The 25,755-nt window shown below is 52.6% G+C and overlaps 1 protein-coding gene across 3 annotated transcripts; it reads right to left on the bottom strand.

Moving 5' to 3' along the window:
• Nucleotides 1-5,009: 5,009 nt before the first annotated feature.
• On the bottom strand, nt 5,010-24,810 carry Dnajb12 (DnaJ heat shock protein family (Hsp40) member B12). Of its 3 annotated transcripts, none has more exons than XM_029482704.1 (9): nt 24,491-24,810; nt 14,142-14,322; nt 13,309-13,454; nt 11,420-11,605; nt 11,260-11,339; nt 9,955-10,064; nt 8,548-8,720; nt 7,829-7,926; nt 5,010-6,793 (listed from the first exon to the last, which is right to left on the bottom strand). In XM_029482704.1, exons 1-9 carry the CDS (start codon nt 24,621-24,623, stop codon nt 6,764-6,766), a joined length of 1,137 nt encoding a protein of 378 aa, XP_029338564.1. In that variant the 5' UTR covers nt 24,624-24,810; the 3' UTR covers nt 5,010-6,763. The 3 variants fall into 3 exon arrangements, with proteins under 3 accessions (XP_029338564.1, XP_021030196.2, XP_029338563.1); XM_021174537.2 differs by having other exon boundaries at nt 7,775-7,926; nt 24,491-24,724; XM_029482703.1 differs by having other exon boundaries at nt 7,781-7,926; nt 24,491-24,712.
• Between the last annotated feature and the right edge of the window lie 945 nt (nt 24,811-25,755).

Genomic DNA, 25,755 nt, shown 5'->3' with positions numbered 1-25,755 from the left:
AGACAGGGTTTCTCTGTGTAGCCCTGGCTTTCCTGGAACTCACTCTGTAGACCAGCTTGTCCTCAAACTCAGAAATCCGCCTGCCTCTGCCTCCCAAGCACTGGGATTAAAGGCCTGTGCCACCACTGCCTGGCAGCTCTCTGTTGTTTATGTCTTCATCTCCATTTCCCGAAGGTTCCAGGGTTTCTGGAACATTCTACCCAGGGATGAAATCTTCTGGTTCTATAACCTTAGCCCCCTTACTAAGCAGCCATCACACTAGTCTCCCCTGCCCCCTGAAACCCTAGGACTGAATCTGTCAATAAGGCATCAGGAGTCTGTGACATCTTCAAGAGTCACATGTGACAGCTCAAGAGAAGGGCTCCAGGGTTCTGCCCTGGGTGCTGAGCTGGGAAGAGCTTGTCCCTGGTACTCTTCTGGAGGGATAGGCTGGGGCACATGGCCCAGCTCAGGTTCTCCTGGTCTGTCTCTAGGATGATGACACCTGCAGGTACCCATCATGCAAAGTCAGGGTAGGAAAGGCTGGCAGAGGGAAGGAGGAAGGAGGGAGGGAAGCTGTCTTCGACCTGATGGGAGGCTTGTCACTCAGGCACTGGTCAGCCTGGGGCAAGCCAAGTAGCATGGTTGGAGCAGGAAAGGAGGCCTGGTCTCAGATCAGACCCAGTATAACCCAGTGTGCAGGTCATCCAGGGTCCCAGAGGGCTAGGCACATGCACTGACATCAACAGCTCCCTGGAGTGACATCCGGTCTTCAAGCTATGCTCCTGGGTTCTCAGGACACAGAATGAGAAGCTGTAAGAAGTCAGGGGGTCCCCTCCCCTCCCCTATTTCTTCCACCATAATCCCTGCTGGCTCGCTGTCCCAACCTTTCCCATGTCCCTCCCAGCCGCCTTCCTAGCTGGAAACAGAGCCAAGTCAACAACAGTTCCTCGAATTGTGTTTCAGCTCAGGCTGCAGCAGCCCAGGCAGCCAGGCTCTGGAGCTATTAATATTGGCAGATGTAGCTCATGCTATTTGACCCCGTGGGCTGTGAGCCCACCAGGTTCAGCAATGAACTAGCGAAGGCAGAGCTCAGGGTCCTGAAGACTCGTGACTCTTGGGTTTTGGGATCCTGCACTGAGTCATGCTAGTGTCCAGGAACTTGAACACCTGCAAACTTGGTGGCTGACAGAGGTTGGCAGGCTAGATGATAAATGGGGAGGCCTGTGGGAGAATGATGGTGGTCAGTATGATGAATTTTACAAACGCTACCAGTGACGAGTGAGTGTTTTCTGTTCCTGCTTGGGACTGGACCTTGGTATCCATGTGGTCTTTTACACATTGCCTCAGATCCCACCCCCACCCCCAGCCTCCCTTGCAGAGACAAGTCCGAAGCCTTCAGGGAGGGCCCCGTGCCTTGGAGGCTGACCCTCTTACAGAACACATCTGCTACCTGGGTGGCTCTTGCAGTGCTGGTGGTAGCTCTCCGTTGTGGCTAAGGACAATTTGGGGTCTAGGATGTCAATGTTAGAATACAGGGCCATGGCTGGTCGCCAGTAGGTGGTAATGATGCCAGAGGTAACCGGGAGGCTACTGGCCAGGATAGCACTGGGGAAGCCGAGAACAGAACTGTTTCTGATTCCAGACATGGGTGGTACCGCCTGGCACAGGCTGAGGGCAGGAGACAGTGGCTGCTCCCTGGCCATTCTCAAACTGACTCCTGGTTCTGAGTTCTCTTAGGGAGAGGAATTGGGGGCATTTTCAGTAGGATTCTGCTTCCCTCAGGAGGTGGGGCAATGGAGAAAGACCCTCTCTGCTAGTCGTGAGGCCTACGATCTGGTGGGCCTTTTGCCTTAGACACACCCTGGTCTGAATTTGTGGCTGCAAAGTGACCCACAGGTGCTCTGCAAAGGAGATGGTAAGTCAGACAGCTGTCTCTGCCCAAGGGTCCCTTCTGTCCTCCCCCACGGTGGAGTCATACAGCTGGTGTGTGTGATGTGTGTGTGGAACAGAAAGGGTGACACACAGCGCAAGCACCCGCCAAACCAGAGGAGGCAGACACTGCTAGGCCACTGTGCAGACATGGCTGAAGGCTGGGGCCCAGGCACTGAAGGCTGGAAAGAATCTGTGCATCTGTCTCAGCATCCGGGTGGGCGTTCAACACTGCAGGTGGAGGAGGGGCAGCCCCAAGCTGCAAACAGCTGGAGGTGGGCCAGAGGCAGAGAAGGCTGCGAGGCTTCAGTGTGCATGCCAGGGCATGCAGTCTGCGTGGAGCCAGGGCAGCATCACTAGGAGTGACATGGTCAGGGCAATTTGGGTGATGTCACTATGGAGGAAGAAGGCCTGGCTGACACCCTCAGCATCCCATAGGTTTAGGTTGCTGTCTCTTGTGCTTCCTCATCCAATAGAAAGGTGCACAATAAGATAGGATACTGGAACAGCCAACCCGAGTGCCCCAAAGTCCCAAGCTTGATCCTTGCCCTTTTTGAGGCCAACCACACTGAGGCATCTCTCCCAAGGAAAGCCTACCCAGTGTCTGAACTATGACAGCCAATCCAGACTTTCCTAGGGACTTCATTTCGATCAACTCGGAAGGGCTGGGTAGGCAAGGTGTGGCACCAGACCTTGGTGGGGTTGCCTGGCTGAGTAAACCTACACAGCTGCCTGCTGCCCCTGACTGGCCTGTATGCTGGGCCTTACTTCCTGCCCAACTGGCTAAGGAGGTGACAGTAGGCCTGAGCCCTGGCTTTGGGGGACATATTATGACTGGAGTTTGGGTAAATGATATCCCGGTCTCCCCACATTCCGTATAGCTTCTCTTTTGTCTTACAGAACCACTCCTAGACCCTGGCCAGGAAAGGCACCAAGGGTGGCTGAGATGTTTCTGGGATGACATAGGGGACAGGCAGGAGGAGGTATACGCAGGTTTTTTTTTGTTTGTTTGTTTTTTAATTTTTATTAGTGACATTTCTCTCTGTCCAAGACTATTGCGAATGGCTGGTGTGATAATTACAGGCAGCCATCTGGCCTACATGCTGCCCCGTGCTTTCCTGCCCCTCTTCATCTTCAGGCCTCTGTCACACTGCTCCCTCTGGCTGGAATCTCCCCACCAAGAGAGTGCCAACCAGACACACTCCCCTGCCCGCCCCCACTTCCTCAAGAGCACTGGCTCCTCTGTCATCTCTGTGGTTACAGGGTCTAGAATAGGACTTGACATCAGTGTCAGGTAATCTTTGTTGACAGGACAAATGGCACTTGGATGGAGCTTGCTGTGACCAGACACTGTGTGAAGCACTTCTTGGGAGCCGACTCCTATCCAACATGACCATCCCATAAGCCCGGGGTCTGTGTCCCGCTCATTGTGTACATGAGGCCACCAAGGCGCAGAGAGGCTGAGAGACATGCCTGAGGTTACCCAGCCACTGCATATGAAGGCAGTCTTGAGTGGCAAGCAGCTGGAGTCCACAGCGACACTAATAGCTTTTGTAAATGCTGCTTTTGGGGCTGATTCCAATGGAGGGACAGAGTCCTGAACGGCAGGTGGACACCCACGTCATGTCCAGGAGAGACACCCGTTTTGACTGCTCATCCCTGCTGATACCCATTTTCCAAGTGTGGCCTGAGTAGTGGTTCATGCCTAACCCTGGGACGCTGAAGGTACAGGCAGGAGGATCAGGAGTTCAAGGTCAGCCTTTGGTACACAGCAAGTCTGAGACAAGCCTGACCTAATGAAACCGTCTCAAAAAAAAAAAAAAAAAAAAAAAGTCAAAATCCTTAGAATGACCAAGATAGCAGATAAACCGTTTCTACCTGTAATTTCTGGCACTTGGGAGGCAGAGACAAGAGGCTCACTGTTGTAAACTGAAAGCCAGCCTGACCTACATAATGAGTCCCAGGCCAGCCAAGCCTATATAGTGAGGCTATCTCACACACCCCAAACCAAACCCACATGGTCACGTCCAACACAGTAAATTTGACCTCAGTGAATGTCTGCAGAATGATCATTTTGCTAGACTCCAAACATGCAAACACACAGCTTCCAGAAGATCCTTGGGTCACCTGCCTTCCGGCAAGTTTGTTCCCATCTCTGGGAAAGGGCTGACTTCACAGCTATACGGCGTGAGTTCTGATAGGGAATTCTGAGCTGCTCCTGAACCGGTGTCAAAGGTTGGCACTATGCACACCTGGCCCAGACAGCTAGGTGACGTGACTGTCTGGCAAAAATCAGGCCAGGTGCATGTTCCTGGTCCCATGGTGCCCCTTCTGCTCCAGACCAGATCAGGGCAGGTCAAGGAGATAGCAGGTAGGTCCCTGAGGCCCAGACGGGTTTCTCTTGCCACCTGACAGTGGGAGGGGCATCCTGCTCAAAGCTTCTTTTCTGCTGCAGATGGATGACGTCCCTCTCTTTCTGGCTCACTGAGCTCTTTTAGTCAGTCAGAGAAGGTGGGGGGCAGGAAGCTGGCTACCCCTCTGCCAAGTGTAGCTAACAAGTGGCAGCTTGCAGGCCGGGGCAGGCTGTGGTGACCCTGCTGGGGACAGCCAATGAGCTCCCGGGTTGTGGTGGCACCACCAGGCAGCCCGCCTGCCTTTGGCTGGCGCGCCAGCGGGAGGGGCCTGGGCCCGCCACTCACCGCTGCCCGCCCTGTCTCCGGGAGGCCGGGCAGATCTGCCGCTGGCTCACCCTGAGCCCCAGGCTGCCTCAGTGTTAGCTTTCTCCGTCTCCCTGGGAGAGGAGGCTGTGGCTGGCAGACTGTGGACCAGAGATGACAAGAGCCACTTGGGAATTTTCCCCAAGTCCCAGATCAGGAATGGGCTCCAGCCCAGCGACAGGGTGGTGGGCAGGTCCCCATCTAGGGCTGGTGTCTGGGGCACCGCATCCTGCGGCCCCACAGCCATCTGAGCTCCTTTATACCCTTTGTTAGGAGGGCCAGGCCTGTCACTTAGGAGCTCCAGGGGCACAGGTTGGGCGGTGTCAATAGCAGCTGGTGGGAGCTTCCTGCCCCACCCCCTGTTCAATGCAGACCCACCACTGCCAATCACATAATAAACATATATTTATACATGTACAGTATCAGAATTCTAATTCAAGAAATACAGCTTCTCGGGGGATCCTTTAGGATCTGTGTTCTTATTGCACATGGCTCAGCCCCTCCAGGGACAGCTACCAAGACCGGACAGGTGGGGTGGCAGGGGCAGAGCACCAGGCCACTGCGGGTGGGGTGCTCTGGCCCACACCCAGTTATTATTATCTCTCTAGGCCAGGGTGGCCACTTCATTGCAGGGTGGGACCTTGTTTAAAAAAAAAAAAAGACCAATTTGACAATTCCTAACCAAGCTTCCTTTCCCAGCAAGTGTCCCATTTGTTAGGGGGTTGTATGAGAGAGAGACACCCTTGGGGGGAGGGGGGGTCAGTTACCACCTCTGGGCTGGCAGCTTGGGGAAGTAAGGCTTTGGAAGTCTGCAGGTGATCGATCGGCACACCCGTGGCCAGAGGAAAACTGGGGAAACAGCAATTCCCAAAGGCCCGTGATAAACACGCAGGAGGAGATGAACCCCCTCCTTCCCCTGGCAGCAATGGCTGTTTTGATAAAGAGCCTCATCTGAAGGGGAAGCCATTCTGGTCGTAGTGGATTCTTCATCCAATGAGTGGAGCCCGGTGGCCCCACTGTGGAGTGAAGACAGGCGCTCACAGCACTGGCTCTCCACAAGCTGGGCTGCACTCAGGGCCTGGCTCAGCTCTGGGAGGAGCAGCCTTCTGGAGTCCTTGGTGCGCAACTTAGAGAAAACCTGTTGGCAATGGTGGAGCTGTGCCCTGTGGCACCTGTAAGGCAAACCCACCTGGGGACTTGGGTGGGGAAGAGGTATGGGCAGGGGAGTGGCTGCAGGGCTCCTGGGCATGAGGGTGGCGAGCCCACCTGAGGCTGGCCAGAGAGGAGGCAGCGTGAGGAGCTGGCTCCATCCCAGAGGGCCTTGTCTGGGATCTCTGCTGTAGCCCAATACTGAGCAGCTATCTCCAGGGGCACCATTCCCTGCCCCCAGCTGTTCCCCTACCTTAACCATAAGCCTGGAGACCTTTGCAAGTTTTCTATGGATTTATACCACCATGATTACTGCTGCCATCAGTCAGGCTGGGGCTAAGGGCGACACTAATATCTGATTTGACTTTCCGTATGCTGTTGGCTACGGCTACTGTCTAGCTTGTGAAAACCAGGCTGCCTTCCCAAACAGGCCCCGTTTTCTAAATTATGGAGCAAGTCAGCTGAACATCTTAATCGAATCCCTGAATAGTTTTAAAAGACTTTATATATATATATATATATATATCTTTATATATGTCTATTTACATATAAATAGATATATATACATACATACGCATTTCTAAGTTACGTTCTCTGGAATTCTCTCCTCTCTGTTCCTTGGCCCATGCCTCAGCCTGATTTCTCCTTGAGTGACTGGTGGCAGCTCGGGGAGGGGGAGGAGACACAGTGGGGTGTCCCCTCCCCCAGTCCTTCCCCACAGACATTTGCTGCAAGTTTTACATTCTACTTTCGTTGCCATGGTTTCTGTATCCTAGGAGCCAGTGATGCGGAGCTTCTTGCCAGCCCTGGGAGAGGAGGAAGCAGCCCGAGGCAGGCTGTCTGTCTGTCTGTCCTAAGAGCTTTCTGCATTCACTGGCTGAGAGAGGATGGCTGTGCGGTGTTCGGCTTCCAGTTCCACTTAAATTTTTTCTGTGTATGTCTTTCCTTAAATATACAGTCCATCACTGTGGCTGGCTCAGTGTGTGTCACCAAAAATTCTCCAGGGATTTCATGGTCTGGGGAGGAGAGGGAAAGAGTTAGGTGAGTCGTTGTGGCAGGCACCTCCAGCTTAGCCCCACAGCCCAGCAGCTGGCCCTGGCTGATCCCTCTGCAGTGCAATGACTGCCCCAGAGCTGACACTAGCTAGCGAGTGGTCTTGAAACAGTCTGTGAATGGCTCTGTGACAGGGGACACAGGCAGAGGAGGGGGAGGACAGGGTACCAATGCAAAGAACTTCTGGCTCTGCCCACACTCCTTTAGGCTTGAGCTAGGCTCCCTGCTCTGGGCACTGGGCACCCACATACGAGGGAAGGAGTGGAGGGGGTGGGTGCCTGTTAATAGCAACTTTCACTTTTCCCCACTTCTCCTGTGCTCAGTAGCTGCTTTTGACCCTGAACTTGTGACTTTTTGTTCCCTTCTTCAAGACCACAGGAGAGATGCCTGGGCGGGGCCGGATGCCCGTGGTTTCCTGGCTCCCAGGTGCGGAGCACTGGAGTGAGGGCCTCAGGTCCCACTAGAGAGGGAGTGGTCAGGGCCCACAGACCCCTCCTGCCTGCTGATGGAACTGGGCATCTTGCTCCATTTCCTCCTTCCTGGGTGGAGAGAGGAGGATGCTCTCCTGCCCACTTAACTCCCCATGGGTTTTTCTGACTTCAGTGGGTTACTGTGGGTGACCCAGTTATGTGTGAACGCACAGGCAACAAAAGCCAGGCTTGGGAAAGGGCTGAGGTGGTTTGATTACTGGAGTAGTCGAGGAAGCACAGGTTCTCACTCTGCCTGGCTTCTGCCCCCGAATCCTTGCAGCCCTGGGGAGGGGACAATGGGGTCAATGGGGCTGGGGGAGGTGCTCAGAACTGCCATCTCTGGAGGTTGGAAGTGTGAGGATGGTGACGACAGAGTCTCTGCCATCATCATCAGGTTCCCTCCCTCCATCCTCTGTCCATGACCAAGGCCAAGGCTGCCAGGAGTTGCAGCAAAGAAGCAGTCCTGGCTCATACTTGGACCTGGGTGGTGTGGCTGGCCCAGAACTATCCATGCAGGGAGGCCTGCACCTCTGACAGCCGATTGCAACTCGGGGTGCCCATCTTCTGTGCTCTGTGGTACATGTCTGTGTCACCAAAGTAGCGGGCTCGGTACAGCAAGCCTTCCTCTGCAAAGAAACAGGGTGAGGTCAGAGCCCCAGGACTTTGTGGCATTTACCTGCCTGAGTCCAGGGGGAAACAGGAAGACAGGACCAGGGGTTGGGGCAGAGCTGGCTTCCCAGGATGGGACAGGAAGTCAGGACTATGGTCCCAGACAGACTGGGTACACAACCAGTGGGTGGCTAGGGGTTTGCAATCTGTCTCTAATACATTCATCTCTAGCAACCTTAATGATAGGCACTAGTGACACATGAAGACCTTAACGAAATCATCAAATGGCCCTGGGTTTGCAGGAGTGGAGTCAGATCTTGGCAGGGAGATGACTGCACAGGGCACTGCCAGGTGTTACGGTCCACGAAGAACCAAAGGAGGGTTTTTCTGTTCTCAAACATGGTTCCTGGCTATCCTACCACCACCACCACCTCCCTCTTCTCATGCTTGAGAAAACACCAGTGTATCTACAGGTACATATGCTTGCGCACACGTGTGCACACACACACACACAAAATGTACCCATCTGCATGTACATACACACACATGCATGAGTACATACACACATCAATGCATACATATGCATACACACACATATCGATCGTGCGCACACACACACACACACACGAGACACTCACTCTGCTGCTTCTCCTTCCAGCAGTTGTTGCGCAGGTTGGCGATGTAGTCATCCTCTACATTCCGTTCCACTGTTTTGAGGCTGGAGCCCGTGTACTCTTCGGAGAAGGTGTCTGCCACGTAGTAGGCGACGTTCAGGTGGTCAGTGACTCGCTTGTGGATGTGGCCCACTGACCTGACCAGAAACACACCAGGCACAGAGTGGGCAGTTGGAAGTGCCACCCAGGCCACAGGGACAGCTGGATCCCTTCTGCACCGCAGCGGGAACTCACTGGCTCCCCAAAATGAAGGTCTGCAGCAAAAGCAGAGCACTCCAGTGCAGGAATAGCTCAGCCTATGTCACGCCCTCTTTTTCAGGGCTCTGCGGGGAACCGGGCAGATGGGGAGAGGAGCCCTGGTCTGGGAAGCTGGTCTTGCCAAGGGTGTGGGCTCTGCCTTCCATGCCTCAAAGCTCCTAGATGCTGAGGGCCAGCCTAAAGTAATGAGCCTCGGGTCAAAACAAGAGGACAGAGCTGTGTCTCTAACAGCATGGCACATTAGCATGAGTTAGGAGTTCATTCCCAACCCCACAAGAAGAGAAAACCCAAAAAGGCACGGAATGTCAGGAAGCATATGTGGGCACAAGACCTGTGGGCAGCAGGAGAAGCCACACCTCCCAACAGGAGTCCCTGCTCCAGGGAGGCAGCTCCCCAAAGTGCTTTCTTTATCTCTAGCGGGAGAGAGGTTACATCTGGCTCTAGGCAAGCAGGGCAGCTGTGGCAGCAGAGACCAACTCTGCCCCCTGCTGGCCGAGGGAGCCTGCTGGGTCCTCAGGCAGTGGCAGGCCAAGGGATTGGAGCTCAGGGCTTGAACCAGCAGAAGCTAGAACCTGCTGCTCCAGGCCCTGGGAAAAGAGAGGCCCTGATACCACAGAGGGTCAACTAACTCCCTGGAGTCAACCACTGGCAGCTGAGCTTGGCAACCACTCAACAAACACTGCTGAGCACTTCCCTGAGCTGGACACCTTGCCTTACATGGGTTACTTAGTAACTCTACTAGCTGGTGGATGCTATTGTTCCCATTTTACAGACCAGGGACCCGAGGTTACATAACTTATGTGGAGTTACAGCTCTCAATGAAGAAGCTGGGGTGCAAAGCCACCCTCCCTTGATTGACTATACCCTGTTCTTTCTTTCTTAGGGCTTCAAACAGACTTCAAGAGCAGAGGACATCTCAGCGTCAGCAAAGGTGGGGACAGTGGCGGGGAGTCACGCTTCTGAAATCACGTAGGAAAGTGCATGCGTGCTGCCTTAAGGAAAGGGCTAGAGCTTCGTCTGCATTCTCTGCGAGGCCTATGATCCTCAAAAGTCTAAGGGGCCCGGCCCGGCCCGGCCCTGCCCTGCCCTGCCCTGCCCGGGGCGTGCACTCACGGTCTCGGGCTCAGGCTGTAGGGAGGACTGGACACCATGAGCTGGCTGAGCGCAGACACGAGGATGAGGATGAGGATGGGCATCAGCTGCACGAACACTCCTAGCCCGCCCTGAGGGGAAGAGCAAGAGCAGTGGTCACAGCCCCCTCTCCTCCCTCTGACAGCTTTCCCAGAGGACATAGCAACCGCTGTGGAGCACATGTGTGAGTGTGAGAGCGAGCGGCAAGCGGGGGACACAGACCCTCACCATCCACAGCTTTCTGAATTCTGAGCCACACAAATATTCACCAGACAGAAAAGCATCTAATTACAGGGCTGGGATGCAGTCTGTGGCATGGAGCTGTTCTAGTACCCACAAGGCCTTGGGTGTGATTCTTAGAACAAAGACAGGACAGCCAGAAATAAAGGCATTACACATGAATCTGACTTTAAACTCTTCTGTACGTTAGATGTAAAGATACACTAATCCCAGCACTCAGGAGGCAGGGACGGGAGAAGGGTTGGGAGTTGCAGTTCCAGACCAGCTAGTCTGTTCAGCAAGTTCTAGGCCAGCCAGAGCTATACAGTGAGACCGTGTCTCAAAATCCAAAGCCAAGCCCACCCTCAACAAAACGGATGTGCTGGGCGTTATGCTAGGTTGCTGAGGCATAATCCCAGTATTTGGAAGGTAGAAGTAGGGCTTCAAGGTTGTTTTCAATTGCAGGGTAAATCCAAGGAGACAGAGAGGAAGAAAGGAGGAAGGGGAAGAAAAAGAACAGAAGAGGGGGAGGGAGGGAGGCAGGGAGGCAGGGAGGGAGGCAGGGAGGAGAGGAGAGGGCAAGCATGCATAAGGTGCCTGTGTTCAATGCTCTTCGCTGGCTGTGTTGATCCGTGGCATCCCAAATGTGTCTGAAGCACACTGCCTGGCTATACAGCTTTTCCTCACTCTCCTAGAAGGCTGAATACCCACACAGGCCTCTTTCTCCCTCTCATCATGTTTTAACTTTCCATCGCTCAGAAAATGTTACGTCAGTCTTAAGAACAAATAGACTCCATAGAAGCTGTTCCCACTATGCGCTGCCTGGAGGTGAGGCTTTGTTTTATGACCCCAACAGAAGCCAAAGCATCACGCAACACGGAGTGTGGCTCCCTCTGGTGTCCCTAGGCAGAATGGCACTGGGAAGGAGCAAAGATGGCTACTTGGCCTAAGAATGCTGGGGGGGGGGGGTATTAAGTGGATCAAGACTCCCTCCTCCTCTGGGGCCCATGCCCTGGAGGGTGGGGTGGGGTGGGGGGCTGGAGTGTTACTCAGCCTCTGGCAACTCACATCACCCTGGTTGTCTCTGCGGTCTTGCCTCTGCTGGTAGGTGTACCGCATTCGGCCATTGCTGTAGACGTGAACGTTACCTGAAACATGGAGATAGAGTCAGAGGCTGCAGCAGTCAGACCCCAGAACCACCGCTAAGGAGAACTGGCTGTGGACTTACTGGAAGGAAAGCCGCCACCAAAGAACATGTTAAAGAGGTCTTCTGGGGAGATGTCAGCCTCAAAGCCTCGGTGGAAGTCCCCGTGGCTGTGGCCGTGCCGGGCAGCCTGGCTCTTGTCATCACCAAACTGGTCGTACTGTTTCCTTTTCTCTGGGTTGCTGAGTACAGCATACGCTGTGCCAATGGCTGCAAGGGGAGAAACAGCCTTAGCACAGCCAAGAGCTTGCTTCTTTCAGGTCTCAGCGGAAGTGGGGACTTAGGGGTAGAGGGTTTGCCTGTTGGGCAGGCAATCCAGAGCGCCTCTAGGCAAGGCTAAAGTTGGGGCTGTGAGGATGCTCTTTCCTTTTTAGAGTCAGGGTCCCTGCTACATCTCCTAAACTGAAACTGCCAGAATGGTCCAGGAACTTGCCCAGGTTGCCCTCGATTCTTTATCCCCCTGCCTCTGCACTGGGTGTGGGCATGAGCCTACACACCTGCTTCAGGTGTGTTCTGCTCAAGCACTGCCACTGATGGTACAGAAATGCCCCTTGCACACGCTCATCTTGTGGGGTGCCCAGGAGACAGTGTAATATAATCCTGCAGTCATGGTGCCACCCAAAATAACAGACACCCATGAGGTCCTAGTTGTAAATGGGAGCGCGGCAGACACTGCGGGGAAGACACAACCCCCTGCTTTCTGGTGGAGACACCCGTGTGTCTGCTGTGTGGCCAGGATGAGTCTGCTGTCCCCAGGGCCCAAGCCTCAGCTGCTGTTTTCTATCTGGCGCTGGGGACTCCTCACCAGAGCTCCCAGGGCAGAGAGCTACAGCCTCCCAGGGCTGCATCCCCTTGCTCCCCTTGTTCACAGCAGTGGGCTGCAGACTAGTTTCAGAGCTGGGAGCCCCTGGGAGGGAGGATGGAATCTTCTTTTTCCATCTGACAAGGCCTCTCCGCTTTGCCACAGGCTAATACTCAGTACTGCATAACACGGCTCCCAGTCACTACGCTACTCTCCAGAGGGAACAGTACCCAGGGACCAAGAAAACGCAAGGCCCAGCAACAGAGGGCAGGCATGGAGCCAGTGCACATGAGTACCAGGGAGAGGGAAGATGGAGCTCTAAATGCATAAAGAATGACTCAGGATTCTGGCCAGAGGTGACACATTCACGGCACAGATCAAGAGGCTGTATGATCACAAGTCTCTCTGTCCCCAGTGCAGGCCTGGGGCGGGCTGTGGGAAATAGGAAGCTGGTAGCCTGTTCTGAAGGCGCCCTCCTGGTATGCGGTGCCCTGCCCCTCGGTACAGGGACTGTCGTCAAGAGTCTGCTCATGGCCTAGGTGCTGCTGACCCTGGAGAAGCCACTGGAACGCCTCTGGCTCCTCTACTGTAAGCCGGAAAATGAGGAGAAGAGGCAGGGAGGGGCACTGCATGAGAGCTGCTAGTTTATATGGCTAGGGGTGGCTACTGGAACCTTCTCAGGGAACAGGTCTTGTACAATTACACTACAGACCACATTCTTCTAGCCCCACTTCCTGAGTAAGCTGCCTCGGCCCTGAATTTTTTTTTCTTCTTTTAAAGACTTTTCTTTTTTGTTTTTTCAAGACAAGAGTTTTTCTGTGTAGCCCTGGCTGTCCTGGAACTCACTCTGTAGACCAGGTTGGCCTCGAACTCAGAAATTTGCCTGCCTCTGCCTCCCAAGTGCTGGGATTAAAGGTGTGCACCACCATTGCCTAGGCTTGGCCCTATATTTTAAGACAGGAATAAAAACACCAAGCTGTCTGGATATAGTGGTATATACCTTTAATCCCAGTATTTGAAGGCAGAGGGCTCTCGGGGTTCCAGGCCAGCTCAGTCTACATAAGGATACAAACTAACAAACAAAACCTCAAACAGCCCAGGGCTGCCTTACCTTTGAAAGCTTCGGTGGCCCCAGGCGCATGGTTCTTGTCTGGATGGAACTTGAGGGCCAGCTTGCGGTAGGCCTTCTTCAGGTCCTCGTCTGAGGCGCTTCTGCTTACCCCAAGGATCTCATAGTAATCTTTACACTGCTTGACCCTGGAACAGGGAGAAGAGTGTGACAGGGGGCCTGAGGGGAGGTGTGAGGCACGCAGTTCAGGGCAGGGGTGGGGGACCAGACCTGGGTCAGCTGGCTAACTTGAGGGGTGAGGGAGCCCCCAGGAGGGCTGGGCAGGGCCTGCAGGAGACACCATGACCACTCAGGACACGGTGGCTGGCTTGCCAGGAGGCTTGACCTCAGAAGGATCGTGAGGCTAACTGGTGGGGGAAAGAACGGCTGGGAGGGTCTAGTCTGGAGTGGTCCTAGATGGTGACACAAGCCTGGGAGAGCCTCACTCTGCAGGGCTGAATCTTCCCGTCCCCCCATGCCCCGGTGGTGACACAGCTCTGCCTCTGCCTCTTGGCCACAGGCTCTGGTTTGAAAAGGTCTTTGTTGGGGGTGGGGGTGGGGGTAGAATCTGGAGGGTAAGATGGCAGTGTCTTTGTGTGACAAACAGAGCTGTGGGAGGCCTAGGGCTGGTGGCCAAGGGCAGAGGAAGGCCTGGGTCGGTCCGCAAGGTCTCTAGTCTGCAGTGTCAGCAGTTTAGGGGTGGGCAGTGAGGCCCTGGTTCCCACCCTGTGGGAAATGAAGCTGGACCTCCAACTTCCAAGACCCTTTGAGTCCACTGGATGAAGTGAGAGGCTTTCCTGACACCCCCCACCCCCGTCCTATCCCACGGTCCCTACCTTTTCACAGCCGCCACCTGCTCTGAGGTATAGCCCTTGGCGCTCTCCCCTCCTCCTGCCTCGCCGTTGGCTGAGGGGGTTTCGGTCCCGCCTGCCTTCTTGGTGGTGGTATGGGTAGTGTCTGTGGGTTGAGGGTGATCACCGGCAGACTGTGGTTTTTGGTTGAGGGACTCGATCAGAGCTGCAAGGTAAAAGGAGCCACTGAGGGGTCTGCCTGCCATGCCCACAGCCCTGGTACCCCACTCTCCACCCTTCCAGCACGGCTGCTGCCCTCTCGACTTCGGCCTGTTCTTTTAGGAGCCCCAGTTCTCAGGAATAGGAAGATTATAGCTTTTAAAATATAAGCAATATTAATTTCATTACAAACTCACGAATTCATGAAACTGAAGTAATTGGCTTCCTTCCTTTCAGATACTCTGCTTATTTATATATGCATTCATTTTCTTTCTTAACAAGTTATAGGGAAAAGCACTTGGCAGTGTTTGCTAACGTGCCCGGAGCCAGCACTACTACATAAAGTGCCATGGTGACACACACTGTAGCCTCAGTTCTTAAAAACCTGGCTCTCAGGTGTCCCTCTACTCCACGGGGGAGTGTGAGGCCAGCCTAGGTGTGTGAGAGCTCCCGCCTCAACAAACAAACTGCAAAAGAGGAACTGGGGATGGTGGTGTGCACCTCTGACTCAAGTACTCTGGAAGCAAAGGAACCTATGTCTCAGGCTAGCCCGGTGAACACAGGGTGAACACGGCCGTCCTGGGCCAGCCCAGCCTACAGGTTAGAGACTGCATTAACTGTCTCCTCACCCCACACCACAAAGCACTACAGGAGGCCCTGGGGACATGGCTCCACAGGAAAATGAGCTTGACTCCCAGATTCCAAATGGTAGAAGAGGGGGAGGGAGGAAGAGAAGGAGAGGGGAGGGGGGCGAGCACACACAGCCGAGCATGGTGGCACATGCCTTTAATCCCATCCAGGCCAGCCAGGGATACACAGTAAGAGCCTGACACACACACACACACACACACACACACACACACACACACAGGAGTTTGACTAATGAACCCAGCAGTTTATGATCTAGAATTCAGTTACTTTTCTTTTTGATGGTGTTGTTTTTTAAACAGGATCCTGCTACGCAGCCCAGGCTGGTCTCATATTCACCATCCTCCTGCCTTGGTATTTTTTCATTGTGCTTGTTTGCTTGACTAGGCTCTTTGTTGTCTTATGAACCTCTGTTGAGCTCAGCTCTCAGCAATTCTCTCAGCGCTGCATCACACCACCCAGAACTCAGGCCTCATGGCTACTCTTCCTGTTGTCTTCTACTTTATGCCTGTTATTTAGAACACTTTTAATAATTAAGTGAATATTTTTATTAGTGCAAACTTAATATTAAGTTGAAGTTAATGTGAATTTTAACGTTCCCTAGTTTGAATATTTGTTTATTAGCACAGTACATCAGAATTATAAACTGTGTAGTGCTCCTAGCTTAGATTTTTTTTTTTTCTCGAGACAGGGTTTCTCTATGTAGCCCTGGCTGTCCTGGAACTCACTCTGTAGAGCAGGCTGGCCTTGAACTCAGAAATCCACCTGCCTCTGCCTTCCAAGTGCTAGGATTAAAGGCGTGTGCCACCACGCCCGGCTGTCCTAGTTTAGATTTAATAGTGCCATCTTCTTTTAGCTGAGAATACCACAATTTTTTCCTCATTGTGGAAATCACCAGAGGTCGATGTGGGGCGCCTTCCCCAGTCTCTCTCCACACTAGTTTTGAGGCAGAGCTGCTTGCTTAGCCAGGGCCTGCTGATCTAGCTAATGCCCTCCCCATCGTTCTCCTTGTCTCCACTGCTGTGTTTGTGCACAGCGAGCCTGGGCTTTGCTGGCTGCCAGCTGGGGTGCAGTCTGATTTCAGGTCTTCATTCTTTACATCTCTAGCCCAGGCTGGCCTGGAGCTCCTGATCCTGCCTCCATCTCCTTGCGCAAGCTGTGCTAGCGTGCCCCACTTCAAGTGACCCGTGCCTCACGGACTTTTCCGACCTTGACGCTTTAAGCGTACAACTCTGAAGAATAGGTGATTTTACGTTTTGGACATTTTTGAGTCAGAGTCTCAAGAAGCCTAGGCTAGCCTTGGACTCCCTCTAAAGCGAAGGTTAACCTTGAACATCCTGCCCTTCCTGCTTCTGCGTATAAAGTGCTAAGATTGTAATAAGCACGAGCCACCTCACGCAGATCCATCTTAAATCAATTGTATTTCCATATCACTGGGAACCAACATGGGCCTCACTTAGGCTGAGCAACCACTCCACCAAAGAACAACATCCTGGCCCAGTCTTCGGATTCTTTTTTTTTTTTTTTTCTTAATTTTATTTTTTAAATGGGTACTGGGGCTTTCTTTGGCTGTATGAATGTCTATGCACAAGATAAATGCCTGGGGTACCTGAAACTGGAGCTGCAAAATGTGAGCCATGCAGTGCAGGGGATCAACCCGGGTGCTGTGGGCCATTGCCAGACCTGTTCTCCAGGCTGACCCTTCAGACTCCAACACACATCCTCTGGTGGATACAGGGAGGGCACAGTCCTCTGTGGTGGCCACTAGCAGCCTGTCTGATTCAGTGGGAGTGGAGGAGAGAAGGCTGATTCTTGGAGCCTTTGCTTAGCAGTGCTGAGGAATGGGGAAGTCTGTCTGTCCCAGCCGGCCCACAAGGATCCCTGGGCGATTATTTCTATGCCAGGTTTTCCTCTGTGATGCTGGGGATTACACACAGGACTTAAATCATGCAAGGCCAGTGCTCTACCATGGAGCTATCTCCTTAGCCCTATTGTTACATTTAATTTAGACAGGGGTTAATGTAGGCCAGGCTAGCCTTTAAATTCTCCATGTAGTTGATAAACACCCTGCTTCTGCTTTCACTTCCTGAGTATTGGAATTACCAGTGTGTGCCAGCAAGCCCCAATTATTATTGCATCTACATATTTATTTTCTTTCACCTGTACAGTCATTTTCTCTGCACATATGTCTGTGCACCATGTGCAGTCCTGGTACCCACAGATCCCCTGAGACTGGAGTTACAGACAGCGAGCTGTGAGTCACCATATAGGTGTTGGGAATTGAACCTGGGTTCTCTGCGAGAGCAGCCAGTGTTGTTAACAACTGATGAGACATGTCTTCAGCCCTATTGCTATATTTTTCAACTAGCTGGCAATATTGAATGATCTATTTCATATGAGATGTTTGCTGTCACCCTAAAACGGGATCGTGACAATTCAAATGCAAGCTTTTGATTCCTCCTGACTCAGCATCTACAAAGCCTAGCAAACTATGGTGTCCTGGCTCGTCAATTCCAGAGTCATTGACAGACATCTGGACAAACATGTTACCTAGATCCTTGTTGGGACCCAAGATACCTATGGGCCAAGGAAAAATGATGCCACCACTCAGGCTAGATCCCACTTCCTTCTCCAGTGTCACAGCAGTGTACCAAGTATCAGACACCTTCCACCACCACAGACATAGGCCACACCTACCCAGGGGACCACAGCACCATGGCCATGGCTATCTCAGTGCAGAGAATTCCCCAGACTGGGCAATTCAAATATAGAAGCTGACCACAGGACCCCGTGTGGAGCACGGGGAGTGAGGCTTTGACTGACGAAGTAGGACTTGGAGAAGCATTAGTAGTTGGGTGTCGTAGTGCACAGCTATAACCCTAACACCCTCCACCCACTCGGGGTTTTTGAGACAGGGTTTCTCTGTGTAGCCCTGGCTGTCCTGGAACTTGCTCTGTGGACCAGGCTGGCCTTGAACTCAGAGATCTGCCTGTCTCTCCCTCCCATCCGCTGGGATTAAAGGCATGCGCCATCACCTCCCAGCCATGATCCTAGTTCTTGGCATGCTGAGGCAGGAGGATTTTGAATTGGAGGTCAGTCTATGCTACATAGAGAGCTGGGCCACGGGACAGAATGCTATCTCAAACAAAGGAGATTGGTAGCGGACTGGAGAGACGGCTCAGCAGGTAAAGCACTGACTGCTCTTCCAGAGGTTCTGAGTTCAATTCCTGTTAACCACATGGTGCCTCACAACCATCTGTAATGGGATCTGATGCCCTCTTCTGATGTGTCTGAAGACAGCTACAGTGTACTCATATAAAGTAAATAAATAAATCTTTAAAAAACAGTTTAGCAGCAATCATCTTTTCTTCTGTTTTGGAGGAAGTGCCTTGCTAAGTAGTTGAGGCTGGCCCCAGAATTATGATTCTCCCACTTGTAACAGCCATTTCTGTTACTGAGTGTTCAACGTGTGTTGGGCAGGCAACGCCACAATGCTCTGTAAAAATTAGCTCACGTAACCATCACAACAGCCTCTGACAGGAAGTGGCATCACCTACTGCCATTCCCTTTGGGGAGAAGGCGCCGTGGCAGCACTGTCCTGGCAGAGGTGCACAGGTCTCTATTCTAACTCTGTGGTTCTCCCCGACTGTGTCTCTGAACGGGAACTCTGCATGTCATGTTTGCAGAGGCCGGATCCCGTCTGCCACTTCCTAGCATGGTACCATGACCCTGGCTGGTCTACGATACCTGCTAGCACCTCAGTTTCCTCACTGATAGTGTGGGGATGAACTAAGAGAACATGTGTCCGTGGTCTGGGACTGGCAAGGCATCAGGTTCTAAATATCACAACCTGGGTGAGCAACTGGCCAGAGGAGCAGCTGGCTGGGGAGGGGAGGGAAGCTATGGGCCTGGGTGCCTAGCGTGGTCCAGGCTAAGGCAGAGATAGCCAGATCTCAGCCCTGAGCAGTACCACAAGACACCAGGCAGCAGTGGAGGCAAAGGAAGAAACCAACAGACAAGAGGGGGCTGTTCCTGACAGCAGAGGAAGGACCTGGCCCCAGGGGGTTTGAACCAAGTTGCCTGTTTTGATCTCTTTGGAAGTTGTCTCTGGTCCAGGCCCAGCCTGCTGCGCATGTCCCAAGAGCAACAGCACTGGTGACCCAATCAACACAGCTGCACAGGTCAGGAGGCAGAGGCCTGCACACGTATTCCTCAGCCTCAGTCTGGAGGCTTCTCAGGCACTGGGCGGTCACTCTGATTTCCCTACGCTGCAGAACCTAAAGGAGTGGATTCTCCAAACTCAGCACCACTCAGAAGGTTCCAGACTGAGCAGAAAACAGAAGATTTCTGGTTGCTGGCACGCAGACCTCCCCACAGGTCTGGATGCCCCCAGCCGGCCTGCAGCATGTGACAGTCTCATCCTGACTCATCATTACATCTCCTGTGACACAGTGGCTGACAGACAATGTTCAATGGCACAAAAGGGTTGGGGAACAGGCAGGCCAGCTTAATGCTAACCTTAGCTTTGGGTGTGCTTACTGGATCAGTGAACCTCAAAGGTGTGACCCATGGTCTCTGCTACTGTGATCTGAGGCATGAAGACGGCTCAGGTCCAAGGTTTGAGGCCAGCCTGGGCACCACAGTGAGATGCTGTTGTTTGAACAGTAATTTATTTAAAGAAAAAGGGCCTGGTGTGGTAGCGCACAGCACACCTCTAATCCTAGTGTCTGAGAGGCAGATGCAGGTGGATGTTTGTGAGCCTCAACACAGCCAAGCCTACAAAAGCAAGTTCTAGGCCAGGCAGGGCTACATAGAGAGCCTGTCTCAACGATGAACAAAAAGGTAGGACTCAGTAAGAGAAGTCTTAGGGCAACTGACACTTACAGCTGCCAAGACCTGCCCTTCCCCACGCCAGTGTGGAGCCAGGCCCCGACTTGCACAGACTGGGCCAAGGGCACTTGCTAGCAGGTTCATATTGGATAAATCAACCTAGCTTCTCTGGGCACTTCTGTCCTAAGGGCAGTGTGAGGAGGTGTGAGGTGTATACAGGGCTTAGTGCGTGGCTAGCAGCTGTTCTGTTCTTAGGCCTCTGGCACTCAAAGGGAGTCAAGGGAAGAGCTCAGAATGGGGAAAGAGTCCAGGGCAGTCAGACAAGACTGGGGCCGTCAGCATCTGTTACTATGCACTCGCCGCCATCGTTAATTCCTCAGGATACCTCGACCCTGCCCCTGGCTGCTTAGAGAAGCAAATAAGATTCAATAAAATAGAGAGAATGGAAGGACCGGGCACCACCAAGGTGGACCGATGTAAGTGGACAGCTCCACCCTGTGCCTTGTTGGAACTAGGATTCTCTCTCCCACTGACTGTGAAGGGCTAAATGCCCTGGAATGCAAGCTTCCCACGGCCTTGTTGGATGGCCTTTCTGACTTACCCAGACTGCACAGTGAGCCACTTTTACAGACGCGTGGGTCACGTGAGCTGCAGGCACCTCACCCAGCCACCTCTCTCTTTGCTAGGGAAACCAAGGCCTAAATGTATTCTCAAGGCCTCCCTGCAAAGTCTGCTAACTTCTATTTTCTTGGAGACGGGTTCTCACTATGTAGTCCAAACTGACCTGGGATGTTTTCTGTCTGCCCTCCACACACTGTGACTATAGATGTGGGCCACCATGTCCCCACTGTGCCCACCATGTCCCCATTGTGCCCAGTCTTTTCAACCCCTTCACTAAGTATTAGGTGAAACCAGTGACCACCAGGCCAGCAGATGCTGGATAGAACATCCCAGAAAAAGGTCGGACATGGTGGTGTATACCTTTAATCCCAGCATTTGGGAGGTGAAGGCAGCCAGACCTCTTTAAATTCCAGCTCAGCATGGTCTACAAAGTGAGTTCCAGGCCAGCCCTGGCTACAGAATGAGGCTTTTTACAAAAGAAACTCCCAGGAAAAGATACTCATGGTATTGCTTCTGCTGTGGCATCCCCGAGGTCCTGTTCCTATCCCACCATGCAGTTGTCCGATGGTGATGTCCCCCTGTCCTGCCTCTATAGCAGGGGTTTCAAGGCCCCTCCTCTCTTTTCCATGGAGAAAGCTGACACACAACTCCTGGTTGAGCCTCTTCCCTGACCCCTCCTTTACCTCTCAAAGACTAAGCTTCTATTTTGGCTCTCTATCTTCTCCCTTCTGGTCTAGGACTTGTCCCTTGCCCATCTGGCCTCTGTGGCTCCTGGCATCTCCAGGTCTTCAGCCTCTGTCTTCCCCAGGACGAGTCTCCTGGCTAAGCACAGGTGTGCTACAAGCCTGCTCACCAACAGCTTCTCCATGTTCCCCACTTTCCTACAGTGACCTCAGCTATACCTGTTCCCAGAGAGTGCCAACAAGCTAGTGACAGTAGCCTTTCATCTGGAACCTGGTGCTTTCCCCTGGCCTTTAGGCTGGTGGCTCCCAGGAACATCCCACTGGCCCTTCCCATGCTGTCTGTCCATCTCTTCCTGTCTAGTTTCTTAGCTTGGGCCTTTTCCAGTTGACAAAGGTTGACCCCGATTCCTTATCCCCCCCCTCCCCGTCTATCACATCATCATTTCCTGATGGCTCTTCACCTCTGCATCCCCCCTGGGCCATCATCCCTCTCATCAACCTTTCTAGGAGTCCCCTCCCCTTTGCTGGCTTATGGGTTTTTGTTTGTTTGTTTTGTTTTTTGGGGGGTGGGGGACAAGAGTGTCACCAAGCTACAGTTCAGGCTGGCCTCAAACAATCTGCTGCCTCTGTCCTCACTGCTGAGATTACAGGCACGCACCATCACACCTGGCCTCATCCTGTTTTGTTTTAAAGAAAATTATCCCTTCCCCCTTTTTAGTTTCTTCTAGCTCAGGCTAACTCAAAGTCAAACTGGCTGCATAGCCTGTGCTAGCTTCATTATGCTTGGTATTCTACCTTCCAAGTGGACTTGGCAGGTCCGACAGACCTCAGCAGGCTCTTCCAGTTTCTTCTACGCAGAACAAGTGAAACTAAAATGTCTGGCAGGAAAGGAGTTCTACAGTCTGGCCCCCACTTTGCTTTCTACCTTGAATCCTCTATATAAATTCCTGTGTCACCTGCCGCTAAATCTCCTACACAATCCCTGCCCAAACCTTTTCCAGCTTCCGGCCTCACCTTTCTAGTACCTTCCAACAAAGTGATGTGTGGCCATTGCCTCATCCTTATAGCCTGAGGCTGTTCCCTCTGTATGATAACATTATTCGTGTGGCCTCATTACAGTGCTCCCAACAGCTTACAATATGACGGCCAGGAGATCATCTTCCACACATTCCCTCAACACTGAGCCCGCAGGTGGCAGGGACTGGATTTTTTATGACTACTCTTAGAGACCTCAGCACCTAAACTGTGCTCGCTTGCTTGCTTGCTTGCTTCCTTCCTTTCTGTCTTTCTTTCTGTTCAATCCCTGCTATCGCCTGCCCTGCAACCTTCCTCTCTGGAAGCCTGCATCCTTGCAGATCTTGCCAATCCTGCTGTGCCACTCGGCATCAAGCAGTGAACAAAGAGATTCAAAATCAGTTTACTTTTCTCTAGATAAAGATAAGGTCTTGCTAGGTAGCCCAGGTGACCTCAGACTTGAGGCAATCCTCTTGCCTCAGGAGTCACAGGCATGGATCACCCTACCTGCAACCATCTGCTGTGTTGAAAGAACTCCTAGTTAAACATTCAGTGTAGACAGCCACCTAAGATTTCCTGGGCCTAAACTAGTCTTACATTCTTGTCCGTTTAGGCGAGGTTGCTGTTAAGTTTAAGTGCATGAGGCATATGTTTTATCCATCAGAGATATAACAAATATCCAAATCGTGGGCCTCTGAGATGGCTCAGACAGCGAAGGTACTGACTGCCAAGACTGACTACCTGAGTTTGATCCTGGGACCCACAAGATAGACACAGCCGACTCCACCAAGTTATCTGCTCATGAGCATGAACACATGAATGAAAACACACACACACACACACACACACACACACACATACATACACACACACACACACAAACACACACAGCAAGCCCTGCAATGACACCCTATCTAGATTCCTGAACTAGCACAGGAGGCCTCTGCTATGCCCTACAACTCTATTTCATCAGCTTTCTTAACTGCTCCTGGGCTCCCAGCAGTAATCAGAATTCTGACAGTCTGCACCCCGCCTGGTGCTATCCACTTATAAAAAGGGAATTATCCCATAGGGGAGCAGTTACCAGAGCAGATCGAAACTCTCTCCTAGCAGAGGCAAAGAGACCAAAGATCAACCTGCAGAGTCAGGAGGGAGGAAAGTTCAGGAACACAGCCGCCTCTAAGGTCAGCACTCCAAACCTGGGCAGGGAAGGTGAGAGGCTGGCTGCTGTTTCTTCATTTCATTTTAATAAACACGTATGGAATCTCAGGGTTTCCCACTTTCTAGCTGTGTCACATCCTAAGACGCTTATCACGGAGTTAGTTCCTCATCTTGAGAAGATAGAAGGGTGGTGTTCTGTCTTCCTGACTTTACAGGATCAGGTGGCAAAACGTACGAGAAAGAACTTTCTACACAGAAAAGCACTATGGGTATTCTTGTTTATATACATTATCTGTTCCAACTTCCTGAACTTCCAGATGGGGAAACCCAAGCTCACGATGAGATGTGGGTCTCTTAATTCTGAAAGCCTGCTACATGTCAGAGAGTTTACTAACTCCACAGAAACAAATCCTGTGTCTTTCTCCTTCCCAGCTGGTATTAAAATTTTCTTTGGGCACTTCGGTTACAAACGCAAAAAGGAGGGGGACGTTACCAGGTAAAGTGAAACGATTGGGTAGCAAAGACAAGATCACTATTCCCTCCCTGGTTTGGGAGGTCTCAGCCCTAGGCTATTCAGCTACCTGCAGCTCAGCAGCCGTAGCAGTCCATAAGACCCGCCACCCGGGCTTGCTGAGGACGAAGGTGGGATGGGGTGGCTGACACTGGGATCTTCAACAATCCATCCACTCCGAAACACCGCTTTCAAGAGACTGCAGGAAGGACTGCGAGTTGGAATGGCTTATTTCGCTAAGGGTTCTCTGATTGGAGCGAATGAATTCCTTCCCTCTCTAGAACCCATTCTCCCTTAGAATAGTTATGTTTATTTTCCTGAACTATAATATTTCCCAGGCCGGCCAGTGGCCCTGAGCCACCGAACAGCCCTCTGGGAAAAGTAGTTCGCTTTCGCGTCCACAAGAGTCCTCTTCACCGGGTCTCCCAGCGCGTCTCCTTCCCAGAAACCTCACATTCCAGAGGCCTCCACAAGCACTGGGAAGGGGTTGGGAGCCGGGCCCTCGCGGGTCTCCAAGGGGCCAGCATCCCAGAGACCGCGGCACCGCTGGACTACGAATCCCAGCAGCACCCGCGCGCGCCAGTGCGCAGGCGTAGCCGCGCCTCGCCACCCCTCCCCCTTCCGCCAACTGCTCCCGTCGGTCCGTTCCCGTGGTCCCCCGATCCGTGCTATTGCCCCCTTCGGTCCCTGCGGCGCCTCCCACTCACCGCTGACTCGTGGCGTCGGGTACAGCCGCTGCGCCTTCTCCAGGAAGCGCAGCGCCCGCTCGGGCTGGTTGCTTTGGATGGCCTTGAGGGCGATGCTGATACAGCGCTCGGCTTCATCCTTGTTGGATTCCATGGCGGAACCCGAGCACGGAACCAGGGAGGGGGAGGCCGGGCGAGCGAAGGGCTGCGCCAGCCGCCGGCGCGTCGCGGGGCAGGCCGGCGCGGAAGGATGACATAACCCTCCGCCCCTCCTTCCCGGGATTTGAGTGAGGGTTGAACCCGGGCGGAAGCCCTACCGTATGTCTCCTAAGAAAGGGGCGTTCGGTTCGGAGGCGCTAGAACGCGGGGTCGCTCTAGAGCGCAAATGCTGAAGTTGAGTGTGCGCGCACGTTCGGGTGGTAGCCCCTGCGTTCCAGTCCGACTATCTGAATCGTACAGGTGTTTACCGATTGTCAGACGCTGCTGTCTGAAGTGGCAGTGGTATCAAAACAAAACCCTGTCCTCACAGAGCTGTCGAGGGTGGGGAGAAGTCAAGTAAACGGAAACATTCAGATAGTGACACAGTCAAGGCAAATATCGAAAAGTAGAGAGATGGAAGGGAGGGCTACCATTTAAGATAGCTTAATATATCAGAAACTCATTTTACAGGCATCTGAATTCTTTTTTTTTTTTTTTTTGATTTTTTTCGAGACAGGGTTTCTCTGTGTAGCCCTGGGCATCTGAATTCTAAAGAAACAGGAACATGTGATTGGAGGAAGGGTGGTTCGACTGGAGGAAATAACAGATGGAAAGGCTCCGCATGAGGATTTTCGTTGCGAGTTATTGCGGGGAATTAAGGAGGAGTTTACAGGAGTCACTACAGAGTCACGCCAGTCAGGATGCAGCTCAGCCTACCTCCCACTTAAGTGACAGCAACTTAGTGAAGGTTGCCAATGACTTCCACTAGGCTAAATCTACTGGCTATTTCTTAGCCCTTGCACTATGGTCTTTCACAAGAACTACATCAATAAACCAAATGAATGTTAAAGGGTGCAATGCGATGGTGGCATAAGCCTTCAATCCCAGCCCTTGGGAGGCAGAAGGACTTTGAGTTAGTGGCCAACCTGGTCTACAAAGTGAGTTCCAGGACAGCCAAAGGTACAAAGAGAAACTCTGCCTCGAGAAACAGACACAAACAAAAGTTAAAGAGCAGCTGTTATAATCAAGTGAGATGAATATATATTCATCGAGTTGCAGATACTCACACATATACATATATATAAAGC

This window comes from Mus caroli, chromosome 10, assembly GCF_900094665.2.
Source record: "Mus caroli chromosome 10, CAROLI_EIJ_v1.1, whole genome shotgun sequence".
NCBI classification, from domain to species: Eukaryota; Metazoa; Chordata; class Mammalia; order Rodentia; family Muridae; genus Mus; species Mus caroli.
Note: the sequence above shows the minus strand (reverse complement) of the source record. Positions and strands in the feature narration are given on the sequence as shown.

Excerpts from the sequence above, each read along its gene's own strand:
- Dnajb12 (XM_029482704.1), bottom strand. The coding sequence starts at position 24,623 with ATGGAATCCAACAAGGATGAAGCCGAGCGCTGTATCAGCATCGCCCTC. Across the intron at positions 14,323-24,490 it reads CCCGACGCCACGAGTCAGCG|CTCTGATCGAGTCCCTCAAC; the intron begins GTGAGTGGGAGG and ends TTTACCTTGCAG. Across the intron at positions 13,455-14,141 it reads CAGGTGGCGGCTGTGAAAAG|GGTCAAGCAGTGTAAAGATT; the intron begins GTAGGGACCGTG and ends TCCCTGTTCCAG.